The 14,001-nt window shown below is 40.2% G+C and overlaps 1 protein-coding gene across 4 annotated transcripts in view; it reads right to left on the reverse strand.

Moving 5' to 3' along the window:
- Nucleotides 1-9,418: 9,418 nt before the first annotated feature.
- LOC137267589 (histone-lysine N-methyltransferase MECOM-like) overlaps nucleotides 9,419-14,001 on the reverse strand; it is an 82,853-nt gene continuing 78,270 nt past the window's right edge. For all 4 annotated transcript variants that reach the window (XM_067802078.1, XM_067802077.1, XM_067802080.1 and 1 more), the window contains one exon: nucleotides 9,419-13,657. In XM_067802078.1, the coding sequence (XP_067658179.1) occupies nucleotides 11,654-13,657 (2,004 nt within the window). In that variant the 3' untranslated portion in view covers nucleotides 9,419-11,653. The remainder of the gene's footprint in view (nucleotides 13,658-14,001) is intronic.

Raw genomic sequence — 14,001 nt, forward strand, 5'->3', positions numbered from 1 at the left:
TGGTTTGGGAGTGACGACCTTTGACATAAAATCTCTCTGTGATTGTAATTTACAGATACACATACAGGAGTTTTTCATTTCTTAGAAATAACATTCGATTTACGTTTAATGAGGACTGTCGTATCTTAGAATAAGTGTGTTAATTTTACTTCTTTATTGAATGCAAACCAGGGAATATTATATATAGCTTGTTATACATGTTTACGTCCCCAGAGGGTCAAGTCTGTCACAATAGGTTTACGTTGAGGACTATTTCAACGTTGGGTGTAGGAAACTCTCGTGCTAATGTGGTCTGCAATCATAGTTATCGTTATTATTTAGATGCTGATATTTTCCTAACAACGGGCTTAAGTACTGCGCTTGAATAATCAGCCCAATTTCGAGAGCACTAGACAAGTATAATAGCGACCTAATTAGCCAGGAATTGAACACTAGTTATTTATCTATAACAAGATTAATGATCCAACTACATGCCCAAGTATAATCTGCGTATGCATGGTGTGCTGGAGGTGTTGTAAATCGCCGAGCTAGTGCTGTAGTGCCATTTTTGAGGGAAGTATTCTCTTTGAGTTGTCTGAAAGGAAACTAACTGAATTTCGTGTATGTTAAGAGGGGTATCACCTGCTGTGCTGATCAACTACCTCGAATGCTTTTGCCAAAAGCAACATTTGCGCATTGACGATAATAAATTTTGTTATGTTTGAACATTGTGTAGCCACAGTGTTAAGGTCGCCAGGCTGGGCAAGTCGGTCGATGCATGTCATCGTATCCTCGTTTCGTAGACTGATGCTCACTATATCGACCTCTGAATTGTCTGAGTGAGTGAGTTTGGTTTTACGCCGCTTTTAGTAATATTCCAGCAATATCACGGCGGGGGACACCAGAAAATGGGCCTCACACATTGTACCCATGCTGGGAATCGAACCCAAGTCTTCGGCGTGACGAGCGAACGCTTTAACCACTAGGCTACCCAACCACCCCCTGAATTGTCTCATCCAGACTCGGTTAATTTCAGACTACTTTCCCTCGACACCCGTGAAGATCCGGGTTAGAATTCATCTTCAGTAACACATGCTTGTCGTAAGAGGCGACTAACGGGATCGGGTGGTCAGGTTCGATGACTATGTTGACGCATGTCATCCTATCTCAACTGCGTAGATCGATGCTCATGCTGTTGATCACTTGGTTAATGTTGAGCAGCAATATTGTTGAGTGCGGCGAAAAACTAAACTCACTCACTGTCCCTTGAAACACTCCTAACAAACACGTCACCACATGTAACTTTCTATCTCTCAATAAACACAGAATGCCCCTTGCTGAGCACAGTAATTCAATCGGATGGCTTTATTTAGTGACGGGTAATTCACATGGGGCCCAAAACAAAGTCGAGGAAGTAAATTCTCCAGGGCAACTTATTCTATGACAGATGGTAAACTGATTTATTTTTTTTATATTTTATCTGATTTATTTTTCACTCGGGTTCAGGGTATTTCCCATGCGGAGAATCGAACTCTGGTGTGGAGTGAGTGAGTTTAGTTTTACTCTGCACTCAGCAATATTTCAGCAATATGGTTGTGGTTCCGGTGAGACGGAATGTTTGCTGGAAACCAAATAGCATTAGAGCACAGGTCGTTCTTGATCCAAGAATTCCAATTTAAATCATTATGGTATAGAAGAATTTGAATAAACAAACAAACAAAATCCCTTTAATTAAACGCATTGTGAAAGTATGTAGTTTCGTATGTTGCAAGTACATGTATTCACACCACTACAGTCGACCTTTCTGATATACTTGACACTATCTTGAAAAAATCTAAATGAATTATAACAATTATTAAAAAAGACAGCAAAAGCCACTCAACTTAAATGACATAATAATCAATGCATATTAAAGTCAATCACGCAATTAGGAAAATTAGGTAAACCAAATGTATAGCAATTACATCTTTAAAACAACATTCACAAATGATATCTATCAATTCATAATTACATACAAGGATACGAATATGCGAGAAAAGATTATTCGATATGAATGTTCTCAATTAAACTTTGTGTAGCTGCGGCGAATATGCTGATGGAGGTTGAAGGTTCAAGTGATAAACGCTGTGTTTTTGACAATCACGAGAGCAAATGTTGCTTTCAAAATTACTCGCAATAATGAAGCCGGGAAAATGGAGAGATTTTCGGCTTAATTAGATCTGTACGACAGATCGACAATTAGCTCTGGCGTCCATGTTGAGATAATTAGTAAATTTGGCAAAATTATCAATTTTCGCTTAACATATGTTTAATTGGGAAGGATACACACATACCCTGTCCAGGACTTGTTTAGCTTTAATTACATATTTTCATAAGGTATAAAACAATTTTGATGTAAGTCTCATTAAAAATGATATTTGTTTTTCAATTTAATATTCCTATTATTCCCAAAATTACTACTAACTGTCGCGTTTTATTTTTTAATTGTTAAATTTATAATGTCAGTTTTAACATCGGTTAATATTGGTTATGAGACTTTAACTTACACATTTTAAGCTTGAAATAGGACGCTAAAAATTAAAAGATTCGTTTAGAAAATTGGTCCGATCTGGCAGGTCATCGTCCACAGCGGCTGGTAACTGTCGATCCACTTTTAGACAAATATATGCTATCTATCTGAGCACACGACAGCCTAATATACATGTTATCAAATATTCTCATTTTCGAAATATGTTTCAATTTTTATATTCAAAAGAAACATTTATCAACATCCCCGCAAAGGCTTTGTCAATTATTTTCAAAGAAACAGAAGGCAATAAAAAGATAGTATACATACGATAGAAGCAGTGCTATATGATATGCGAGTCGTTATAACGAACACCACGCTGGTCATCAAGATGACACGGTTGGTGATTTGCATTATAAATTCATGTATCTTAGAGGCGATCTATCTACAAATGCGTTCCTTAAATGAACTATTAGTCTTATCGCTTGTTGGAAATTGTATGCAACTATTTTCAATAAAAGATATAATTACGGACCCTTCTTAAGAATCACTGCCCCATTGTCCACGTCAACATATACGTCTTTACGTTGACAGTTGGAAGTGAGATCAACCAGATAATTCTAATATGATAAATAAGAATTAAGGTTCTATATGATTCCTTTACCATTATTTCAAGGCTGAGAACTCGCATTTTCATAATTTTCTATATTCGTGAGAGATAAAGAAAACTACTTTCCCATCAAATGTTATGTTTTTTAACTTACGGCCATTTTCAGATAGTATTATAAAGGACGTCAATCAGTAAGCCCTTTCTCAGCACATTTCGTTTCAGGACAAAGCCTTCTCTGTTTTGAATAGTATCACGTGACCTTGGATGACCTAGGTAGATATGAGTAATAGAAAGTCGTCATGAAACTCATATAGCAATGTCTTTCGATAAGAAGACGAAATGGCACGAGTTGGATATTACAATTAAGACGTTTATAAACTGAAGTCACTATCATAATGTACAACAACAACGTGTCTTTGAAGTTCCGGAACATTTTAACACTTTTGAAAGAAGCATTTCTGAAATTGTTCAAAATGAGGATTTCTTGGGAATAAAACGAAAAAAGATCAAGATAGAGGTTATAAATAAAACAAGCGATATGCAGAGTGGTCCCTAGAGATTTGCATATGGATATAGACAATGCATTTCTGTGGGTGACGGATTGCGTGCTGGCGGGACATTAGCCACGAGTTGATTTTTATCCAGTAATACAGCTATTAGAAAGCGAGAGACGGGTGGACTGTCGTTATGTACACCCGTGGGAAGCAGTGCATACTGTCTTTATTAACAACTGTCAAAAAGTGACGCTTTCATTTCAGTTTCTATACGTGAGAATGTGATAGAACAATGAGCTTTGCCATGAATAGGTAAGGCTGATCCGTTAACAGAAGGGCCATTGGGAGCGTGATTCGGCCAATCACAGTCCACAACGGTCTTTTCTTTGGCTTCCTATCATCATGAGGAGGTTTAGACAATAACGAGGTCGTAGGATGATCAGTCATAATCGATGAGGACAAGCGATTTTATTGATGCAAAACACTGATTAGCTGTTATGTTTCAGTCAAGGCTGTCGAGGTTATATCAAGATTTACAATCAGTATTACTGAGACACAGAACCGTGGGATTTTCGCTTGAGCACCTAATGAAGGAACATTGAGTTTGAAGTGTGACGTTCTTAATGCTTAGATCTTGACGGCCGTCGAATCTTGCATGACAGTGTTAGATTAGTGTTCGAGCTATCCCCGTGTTTCTGTTCGGTAGAGCGTGTTACTGACAAATGTTGGTGACACCAAAGATGGGGAAAATATTGTCCAAGTGTTCACGAGGCGGCGCCTATCTGCGGCTAAACCCACGTTCAGCACGTGTTGGCCACGGTCACGTGCCTGTGGCGTTGTAACAGATAACGGCAGTGAGACGTGATTAAGCGGGATCGGTTTTAACGCTGACGGTTGGATGTGCTGTTCTCTGACAGATGATTTCAATTTACCGTTCTATCACCGAAGTAAAACAATATAACGATCCTAACTCGCCAAATGGGACACTCCCTTCTATTCAGTATGAGTCAAGTAGGTTTTATTCAACACTCATGGCGTCGGAAGCCATCCGAATTGTGCAACACAACATCTGACGCCATGCCGTATTGACGTTCCTGTTGCCGATTCTCTAATTGACATCCGTCGGATATTAAGTCATCTCGATGCATTGTCATCATCGAATCTGCGCCATTGGCGACGGCACAAGCTGCCGCAAACGCCATGTTGGACTCTAGGAAGAGCGGAGCGGTAATAAGCTGGTCGATCGTCCCTTCGCTCTATGGGAAGGGAGATTCAATAAAACCTCGACTAGAATTATAAGCCTCCTTAACAGGCTTGCAAACATCGACATATGCCAGTCAGCCTTTATATATGAGCATAAATGCAGATCTGAGAATACCGTGTTGTCACCACAGGGTCACTACTCGCCACATCCTATAAAATCAGTTCTCAGGAAAGTAGAATCTTGTATACTCCGCCATTAATCTGCCGCATGGTATTTACTGTCGTCAGGATGATAGGATATTTGTGACTGGAATTGCTTTGATTCGGCGTGATTGGAACCGACAATTAAACGGGCATTTTAACAATTAATAGCAGCGCCAAGCCATCTGTTAACCGATACATTTACAACTGATAAAACATACATAATCAATTAATTGAGAACATGCTGTTTAAACCACACCGGGCTTCGTTGTCCGCCTGGTGTAAGACACAACCCGGAACACGATATTTGTAATTAAGTAGTGAGTCAATACTGAAGCGAATTAATAAGGTAACAGTGCCCAACTGAACGTTTTATAATGAGGTACTAATAGCTTCTGGGCACGTTTTAGAATTGTTACAACCCCCCCCCCCCCCCCCCCCCACACACACACACACACACACACCCCAAAAAAAAAAAGAAAAAAAAGAAACTCCAATACAAAAAAAACCAAACCAACCAACCAACCAACCAAACGAACAAAAGACAACCAACCACCGCCACCACCACCTCCAACAACAAAAAACCAAACCAAACAAACAAACAAATGAAAAAACATTGCTCCCGAGGAAGACACGCATATCTCTACATTTATGACGTCAACGTCAACAACAACACAACAACAATCATCTTTATCATCGTCGCCGTCATCATTAAGTCACTTAGTAATGGATGTTTTGAAATAAACATGTGTTGATCTATATTTCATACCGCACACTTCTCTATTTAAGAACTTCTTATTGTACTCAAGAGGATGTGAAAACCAACTTTAAGTAATCTTTCTCCAACTAACAACCTCCCATTTGAAATGGGCCATTGGCGCGATATTCCAATGGACTGAAAACATGCCATTATGTAAATACGAGCAAGAAAACCATGTGCATATTAAATATACTCCCAAAATATGCTGGTTATAGCAAAGTAAACTTCATTTGCTTTACTGCCAGGCAGTTCAGGGATATACAAAATATATATTTTTTTACCATATGTATGCTAGTGTGCTCTATTTTCGACGCCTATTTGGCACAGCTTCAATATTGCTCATGCGGCTTAAATCAACACTCTCATTCACTCATTCACTCACTCACTCACTCATATATGATACAGCCATACTGCGGCAAAAATATGGATTTCTTTACTCTTTTACAACCAGTTACGGTTTGTGGAAAAATTAAAAGGGGATAGCGCTTAAGCCACAACAAAATTAACTGACCCATTTTAATCATTGCTTGTTCCATTACAAGACCCATATTTCCATATCGTTCGGCGGTTCAAAAGCACACTCACTCCAAGAAACATAGAAACATACAGCCATCACATACGATATGTCAACAGTCCTACAACACAGCATGTATTGTGCGAAACACATCCGCTCAACATGATCTTATAGAAATGTCTAACACCTGCAATCTGTGTAATCAACATATTATTTTAAATATACATGCATTCTGAGGGTAATTACGTATTTAAATTAACTGGATGAAAGCCAAGATACTTTCTTCATTTTCGGAAACTCAACCAGCAGTAATCTTGACTTGCCACATGTTCTGGACTTGCATGGGCTTTCTTAGTTTAGTTGTTTCAGGGTATCTATGACTGACAAAACGTTTTGAACACTTTATTAACAACTCAAAGTAAAAGAAAAATAATGCCCTCTAAAGTTTAAACGGGGTAAGTAATGTAATAGCTAAAATATTAGCCCTTAGATGAAAATATATTCCATGTTCACCAATATTACTACCAAAATGTTGCTTGGGTGTAGAATTAATGGTTGTGAATTATTGATGAAACACTTGCTTCCCGTGGGCAACATTCAGCACTTGAGAAGAAAATAAATTAACGAGTAAAATACAGTTTACACTTATGTTCGATGGCGCCTACAATGAAACAACAAAGAAATGGTTGTTCCATTGTGATGTATTTGATGAATGTACACAGTTATTGTACTGGGGTGTGCGATTGCTGTTTTCCGCCTTGCAACATTTTGATGAGGTAATTTATAAAAATATGATACTAGATATTTTGTATAGGGCCATGTTCAGTTCGCCATTTCAACTGCTCAAGGGGGCTTTGTTTTTCCCTCGCTCAGTGGATGTCCATCACAACGGCACATCCCACTTTCAATCTCAACTCCCTGGGGAATCATACAACTCTTGCGGGCTACTAGGCGAACGTGGCTTTCCCATCCTTACGAGGTACCCATTCACACCTGAGTGGACTGGGACACATAGTCACAGTACTTTGTCCACGTTTACTGCACGTTGCTGTACCCGCAACTAGGTGTTTGCACGTACAGTGTGACCACCATCTGGTCATCTACCAACGGATTCGTGGGTTCCTTTATGTGCACAGGGTTGTGTACTGGTTGTGTATGGGTTGTGACAACTTTGAAAGAGTCCGCACACAAAGTTGACTCCAAGGTTTTTTACACGCGGTCATAGGTGGGCTCGATCCCGGCTACCCCAAACTCGTTGCATAACTAGTCTGGCCCTTTAGACAGCTCGCCCACCGCGCCCCCCCCCCCCCCCCCCCCCCAGTTTGCAAGCGTTTGCATTTCCTTGAGATTCATTCTATATAAAACATATACATTCTGAGTATTGTTTCACTATGCATTAGAAACGTACCAAGATGGATCTTTTATTTTCAGAAAGTAAAAACATCTAGACTGGTACTGCAGAAGGATAAATTTGTCTGCCTTTATTAGAATGTTAGCCTAAAGATACAAGAATCTGCGGTCTAATTTAGTGATATTGGTGTTTTACGTAACTTTTAGTCATGTGAGGAATCGAACTCGTACAATCGGCGAGACGAGCCAACGTCTTAACAGGGATTCCCAACATGGGCACAATGTGTGAAGCCTATTTCTGGTTACACCGTTGTGATATTGCTGGAATATTCTTTAAGACGGCGTAAAACTCGCTCACTCATTTTAATGGGTCTTTCCCATCCTCTCTGAAGTTTGACTCGATAGAGACATTTCTGTGTTTTAATACATTGTTGTATCGCTTGTCACAGTAGACTTAATACAAAATTTAGATGTCCTTTTCTAATTGCAAAAGCAGTGAACTGGATTGTACCTCGAAGATAATCGAGGTTAAGCCTTTGGCTTTGGTGTTTCATACTTGATTCTCGAGTGTGTAATGAGTAACATGGAGTGTGTGAAGAGTAACACAGAGCGCGTCTCTATCTGTCACGAGTAACACGAATCGTCTGAGTGACGAGTAACATGGAGTATTTGTGTGTGAAGAGTAACACAGAGCTTCTCTGTGTGACGAGTAACACAGAGGGTCTGTGTGTGAAGATTATCACAGAGGGTCTGTGTGTGAAGAGAAACACAAAGGGTCTGTGTGTGAACAGTAACACAGAGGGTCTGTATGTGAAGTGTAACATGGTGGGTCTGTGTGTGAAGAATAACAGAGGGTCTGTGTGTGGAGAATAACGGCATCTGTGTGTGAAGAGTAATATGAAGCATCTGTGTGTGAAAAGTAACACAGAGGGTCTGTGTGTGAAGAGTAACATGTAGGGTCTGTGAAGAATAACACAGAGTCTGTGTGTGAATAGTAACATGGAGGGTATGTGTGTGAAGAGTAACATGGATCATCTGTGTGTGAAGAGTAACATGGAGGGCATGTGTGTGAAGAGTAACATGGATCTGTGTGTGAAAACACAGAGCGTCTGTGTGTGAACAGCAACATGGAGCATCTGTGACTGAAAAGTAACATGGAGTGTCTGTGTGTGAAGCGTTACATTGTGCCTGGGAAGAGTAACATTGTGCCTGTGAAGAGTAACAGAAAAGGTCTGCATGTGAAGAGTAACATGGTGCCTGAAGAGTAACACAGAGGGTCTGTGTGTGAAGAGTAAGATGGCATGTCACTGCATCAGCAGTAACATCAGCTGCGAGAAGTGACATTGAGAGTGTGAACAGTGACATGGAACATCTATGTGTGAAGAGTAACAAGGTGCCTTTGAAGAGTAACACAGAGGGTCTGTGTGTGAAGAGTAACACAGAAGGTCTGTGTGTGAAGAGTAACATGGAGCATCTATGTGTGAAGAGTAACATATAGTTTGAGAAGAGTTACAGGCAATTTCGGAATCCAGTTTGGTTAGAAAGAAGAGAATGAGTTCATAATGAGTTTCTACCCATCAATCAAATTGAGCCACACAGTTTAATTTATTTTGTACATATTCCACATTGAATCGCACTTCTCTTCAATCATCTACATGGTGAGTGGTGAATGAGTGAGTGAGTGAGTGAGTGAGTGAGTAACTTTTTTTCACATATTTAGAATTCTAATCACAATCTTTTGCCCTTAGGCAAATGCAAAACATGTAAACACAACATCGGAAATAAAAAACAAAGTCAAATATCAAACTGATGTATTTTAATGCATCCTGAGAGGAAACCGCCATAAACCACAATGTTACGTATTAAATCATATCAATGATACAGCTGATACTGGGACAACCAGGCCTTTACAATCTCTTTACACGTAAAACAAGATTCTGACAGCTTCATTACAATCAATAGTCAAGCTATTCCATTATCTGAAAGTTCTCTCAAGTCTGATATCCACATGGCAATGCCCCATAAAAAGGGGAGACAACTCACCCCTACAAAGACATCCCACAGAGGGCCACACTAATCCATAACAACACTAAGTTAATACCCCGCAACAGATGTCTAACAAGAGCTTTGATCGAAGAAGGCAAAACTAATCAATAACTTTGTGAAAAGCGACAGATACTTAAGACTAGAGAGACATATGGGCAGAGATAACTGCCGAGTTTACAAACAGCATATCTGACTCATGTCGTTTTACATCTTGTTCAATATTCCATGAATCAGCATGGATATTCAAAAGCTGTGAGGTCGTAAGTATTGAGACAGATGCTCCCTCAGACCCTTATTAAATATACCTATTTAGGGCCAGTTGAGGTGGACTAGATATAATGCTTATTATAAGTACTGAGACAGTTATATTCATATACAAAATCATCATTATAAAAAATCTGGACACTATCCGTTAATGCTTTTGGAGACAAAGAAGGTAAAAACTTGAACATAATTAAATGGATTTATTGTTTTTGTTTTCATGAAATTCCAGAACATGTTGAATCACATGTGAAAATAAATATGAAGGTGATGATATTCGAATAATTTAGTGAGACATAGTGAGGCAAAAAACAAAAAAGCAACAAAATAATAAATCTTGAAAACGGTGCTACATGTAAATAAATGCTCCACTATTACGTCGACTTGGGACTAAGAAGGGAGGCCGTGTCGACAATGTCTAAATACTTGAATTACACACTGCAATAGCAGTTTGTGTCAGCCTTGACATTCACAATATGTTTTGAGGAAAGTAGCAGGAGCTACTCAAAATGGCAATACTGTGGTTAAACATGGAAGCCATATCATGGGGGACAGCTGAATTCTATAAACTAACAACTATTTCTGCATACAAATATGCATGAAAATAAATAACAAACAAGCTATGCTAACAACAACCATCTAATGTATAATACTGGACAGTTTCGAGACCCTGGTCCTGACAAAATGGCTGCTGGCAAGAATGGAAGGTTATAACTACAAAACACTATCTTCCTCAAGACATATTATGGTGGTTTTGACAAATGGTTTAATACTGTTACACGAAGGCAATGGATATAGGTCTGTCCGTCCGGACTGGTCAAATAAATGAAAAATATAAATAAAACTTCTTACACCAAATTATATGCGCTAGACGTAAACTACAGTTAGCGATGCACACAGGGCAAATAGCCTTGCTTGTCGGGCTTATGATTAGACGTTGTATGTGCAAAGCTGAGATTCTAGTCTCTTGATTGACAGTTTTCGACACGAGTGTTACTGAAACCCCATAAGATAATTATGACTGGACCTACTGAAATTTCTAGCAACACTGATGCAGTACTCTTTTCTAGTCATCACAGCGAGGGTGAGCACTCTGCTATAGATACACACCAAGGAAAAAACACTTCACAATAGATCAGTCAAATTTCTTAGAAAATTCATGTTTTATATTCAGTAGCAGTATAAATAAATCTACATATTAAATACAGTGTAAATATAATTAGATTTCAAAAATGTCAAAATGAAAAAGAAAAAGTTTCAAAATCTATACATGTGACATATAGTTGTTAACAGCACAAGTGTAATGAGTTGTTAGGCGAGTGGGATATACAAAGTCCATTGACTAGTCATCGTTGAAAATTCAATAATATCCACTCAACTCTTACATACACTGGGTCATACATTGGGTATGCATACACACAAGGTGTAATCATTAACTGCAAAGACTCAATACACAGAATCTGTGTAACAAAACACTCAAAAAGTCAATTGGTTGAGAACTTGGTCCCTCAAAGCACATCCCTGAAATCCATTTGATTGACCTGGTACGTCAAACTACAAAAGACAATTCAAGTCAACACGAAATGTACATCAACACCATTGTGTAACCTTTCGACATTTACACCCGAGTGTAAGTTTACACCAATATACATCTATACACTGATTGGTCCTTTTACCAGCATCTACACAGAACGTCACAGATCGTCACAGATCACACAGTTCGGACTATTTATGTAGAACAGGCTAGAGTTGGGGTGTAGCCACTCTGAAGCTCATAGCTCGGCTTCGGACACACCTCAAGTCCTTCGTGGTGATACCCATTGGCAATGAATGACACGGGAGACTTACTGGTTTCTTTTTCATTATTGTTCTCAGACAGACGAGCCGATTTATTGGGAGGCTCATTCACACTCTCATTGTCATTGTCGTCTGTTGTTTCGCCTGCCTCATCATCACCATCATCCATCACAGCATCAACTGGACTACGCCGACTACTGAGATCTTCTTCAGAGAGCTTGTCTTCCCCATGGACACCTAGTTTGCCTTCAGTTGCTTTCCCAATGAAGTTACGAATTTCAGAGAAGTAGGCATCGTCTTTTTCTTCAAGCTCATTGGTTGGTGAGTCTACAACGTTTGGGCCTTCAGACTCGTGTTTCTTCAAATGGCGATCAAGGTTTGTCTGTTGCCCAAAGCAGCGATCACAGAGGGGACACTTAAAGGGCTTCTCCTTATTGTGAATGTTGCGGACGTGACGTTGGAGGTTGGATGAGATGCTGAAGGAACGCTCACAGTACTTGCATTTATAGGGCTGCTCTCCTGTGTGAGTACGAAGATGGCGAGTCAGGTTGGCAGATCTTGGGAAGATCTTACCACAGAACTTGCAGGAGTAGCGTTCCTTCATTTTGTTTCCACTGGGAGAATAAGGATAAGGGTCAACAACCTTTTCCATCTTCATCATTGGAGACAGGGTCTTATCGGCATCTGATCGCATGAGGCTGAAGGGGCTCATTGTGGGGAATGTTGGGCCACCCATCGGGAAACGGGGAAATGGCATGAACTTAGCGGCATCCTGGATGGCCTGGAACTTCTCCTTGTCCATCCTCATCATCGTATCCATGACGAGGGGTGTGGGGAAGGGGTAGGGGAAAGGAGGAAACTTGACTTCTGGCATCAGAGGAGATCTCATCTCGCCATATACATGAGTCTTGCGGGGAGTTTCAATTGGGCTCGTCTCCTTGGTGATCTTCTTGCTCAGATCCAGGGGCAGCTCATCTTTGGTTGGGGTTGTAAGCTCGGGCTTTGGCGATGGAGTTTTCTTTGACAGGTCAAATGGAGCATCTTGTCTGTGGCTTGGTGGTGTAAGATTTGGCAGATCAGATCTGTGTTTGGTAAGACTCAGTGGCAGTTGGGGGGACATTTTGGGATGGCAGATCTCACCAGGCTCAAGACTTGATGATGGTCTCTTATGACTGGATTCGCTTTCGGCATCTGACACGGAGCTGACATCCAGATCGCTTCCTGTGCTCATGTCGGACATCTCTCCATCAGAACCATCACGCACCTTCATCTCGCGGTGGTCATCCTTCTCAGAAGAGCTGACACTACTGCCTTCAGGTGAGAGTTTCTTCTCAGGTGTGAAATATGCTGGTAGTTTGGCACCAGGTGAAATGGGCGATCCAAGGACACCTGGGAGATGTCCTCCTGGCTGCAGGACTGGGAACGTGGCACCAAAAGCAGGGTAGTATGGAAAGGGAGGGCGAGCTCCATACAGTCCCATCAAAGCTGGATTGATAGGTGTTGGCTGGCTTCCAGGTGACAGAGACATTGGTGACATCTTATCTGCTGAATAGCACACACGCATGCCGTTCCTCAGCGCCCCCTCACAGAATCGCTTGTGCTTGCTAAGGGAGGTAACTGTTGAGAATGCTTGACCACAGTCCTTGCACTTAATCTGCTGCCGGCAATCTGCGTGCATGCGTTTATGTCTGCAGAGGTTGGAAAACTGAGTGTACGCTTTGAGGCAGACTTCGCACTGGAACGGCTTCACACTGCTGTGAATGTGTTGGTGCTGTTTCAGACCGCTTGATGTGGCAAAGGTCTTGCCGCACTCAGGGCAAGCGTGACACCGTGCACCGATGTGTTGGGAACGGATATGGCGCTGTAGGTTGCTTGGGTCTGTGAAGACTTTATCACAGTTCTCACAAGGGAATCGACGTCCGATGTCGTGTGCAGTCTGAAAAGTTGAAAGGAATAAGAAATAAGATCATAAAAATCAGAGTCAGCTACTAGGATAAATATGAATTCAAATTGAATTTTCCTCAAAAATACATACTTCAAATATATATTAATACTGTGAACTTAATTTGGGAAAATCATAAAAAAGGGGAAATCTATAATATGTAAATAACAAAAAATATTATGGTCATTCAACAAAATAATTTTCACGAATATTTTCAACTAAAATTGAAGAGTTGAAAAACAGACCATATATGGCATCCTTCAAATAACAGAAGCTGAAGAATGATATAATATTCCTTAGCCTCAAAAAAGAAAATTTAAGATTTAACCTTCTGGCAA

The sequence above is a fragment of the Haliotis asinina genome, chromosome 16, assembly GCF_037392515.1.
Source record: "Haliotis asinina isolate JCU_RB_2024 chromosome 16, JCU_Hal_asi_v2, whole genome shotgun sequence".
Classification (NCBI taxonomy): Eukaryota; Metazoa; Mollusca; class Gastropoda; order Lepetellida; family Haliotidae; genus Haliotis; species Haliotis asinina.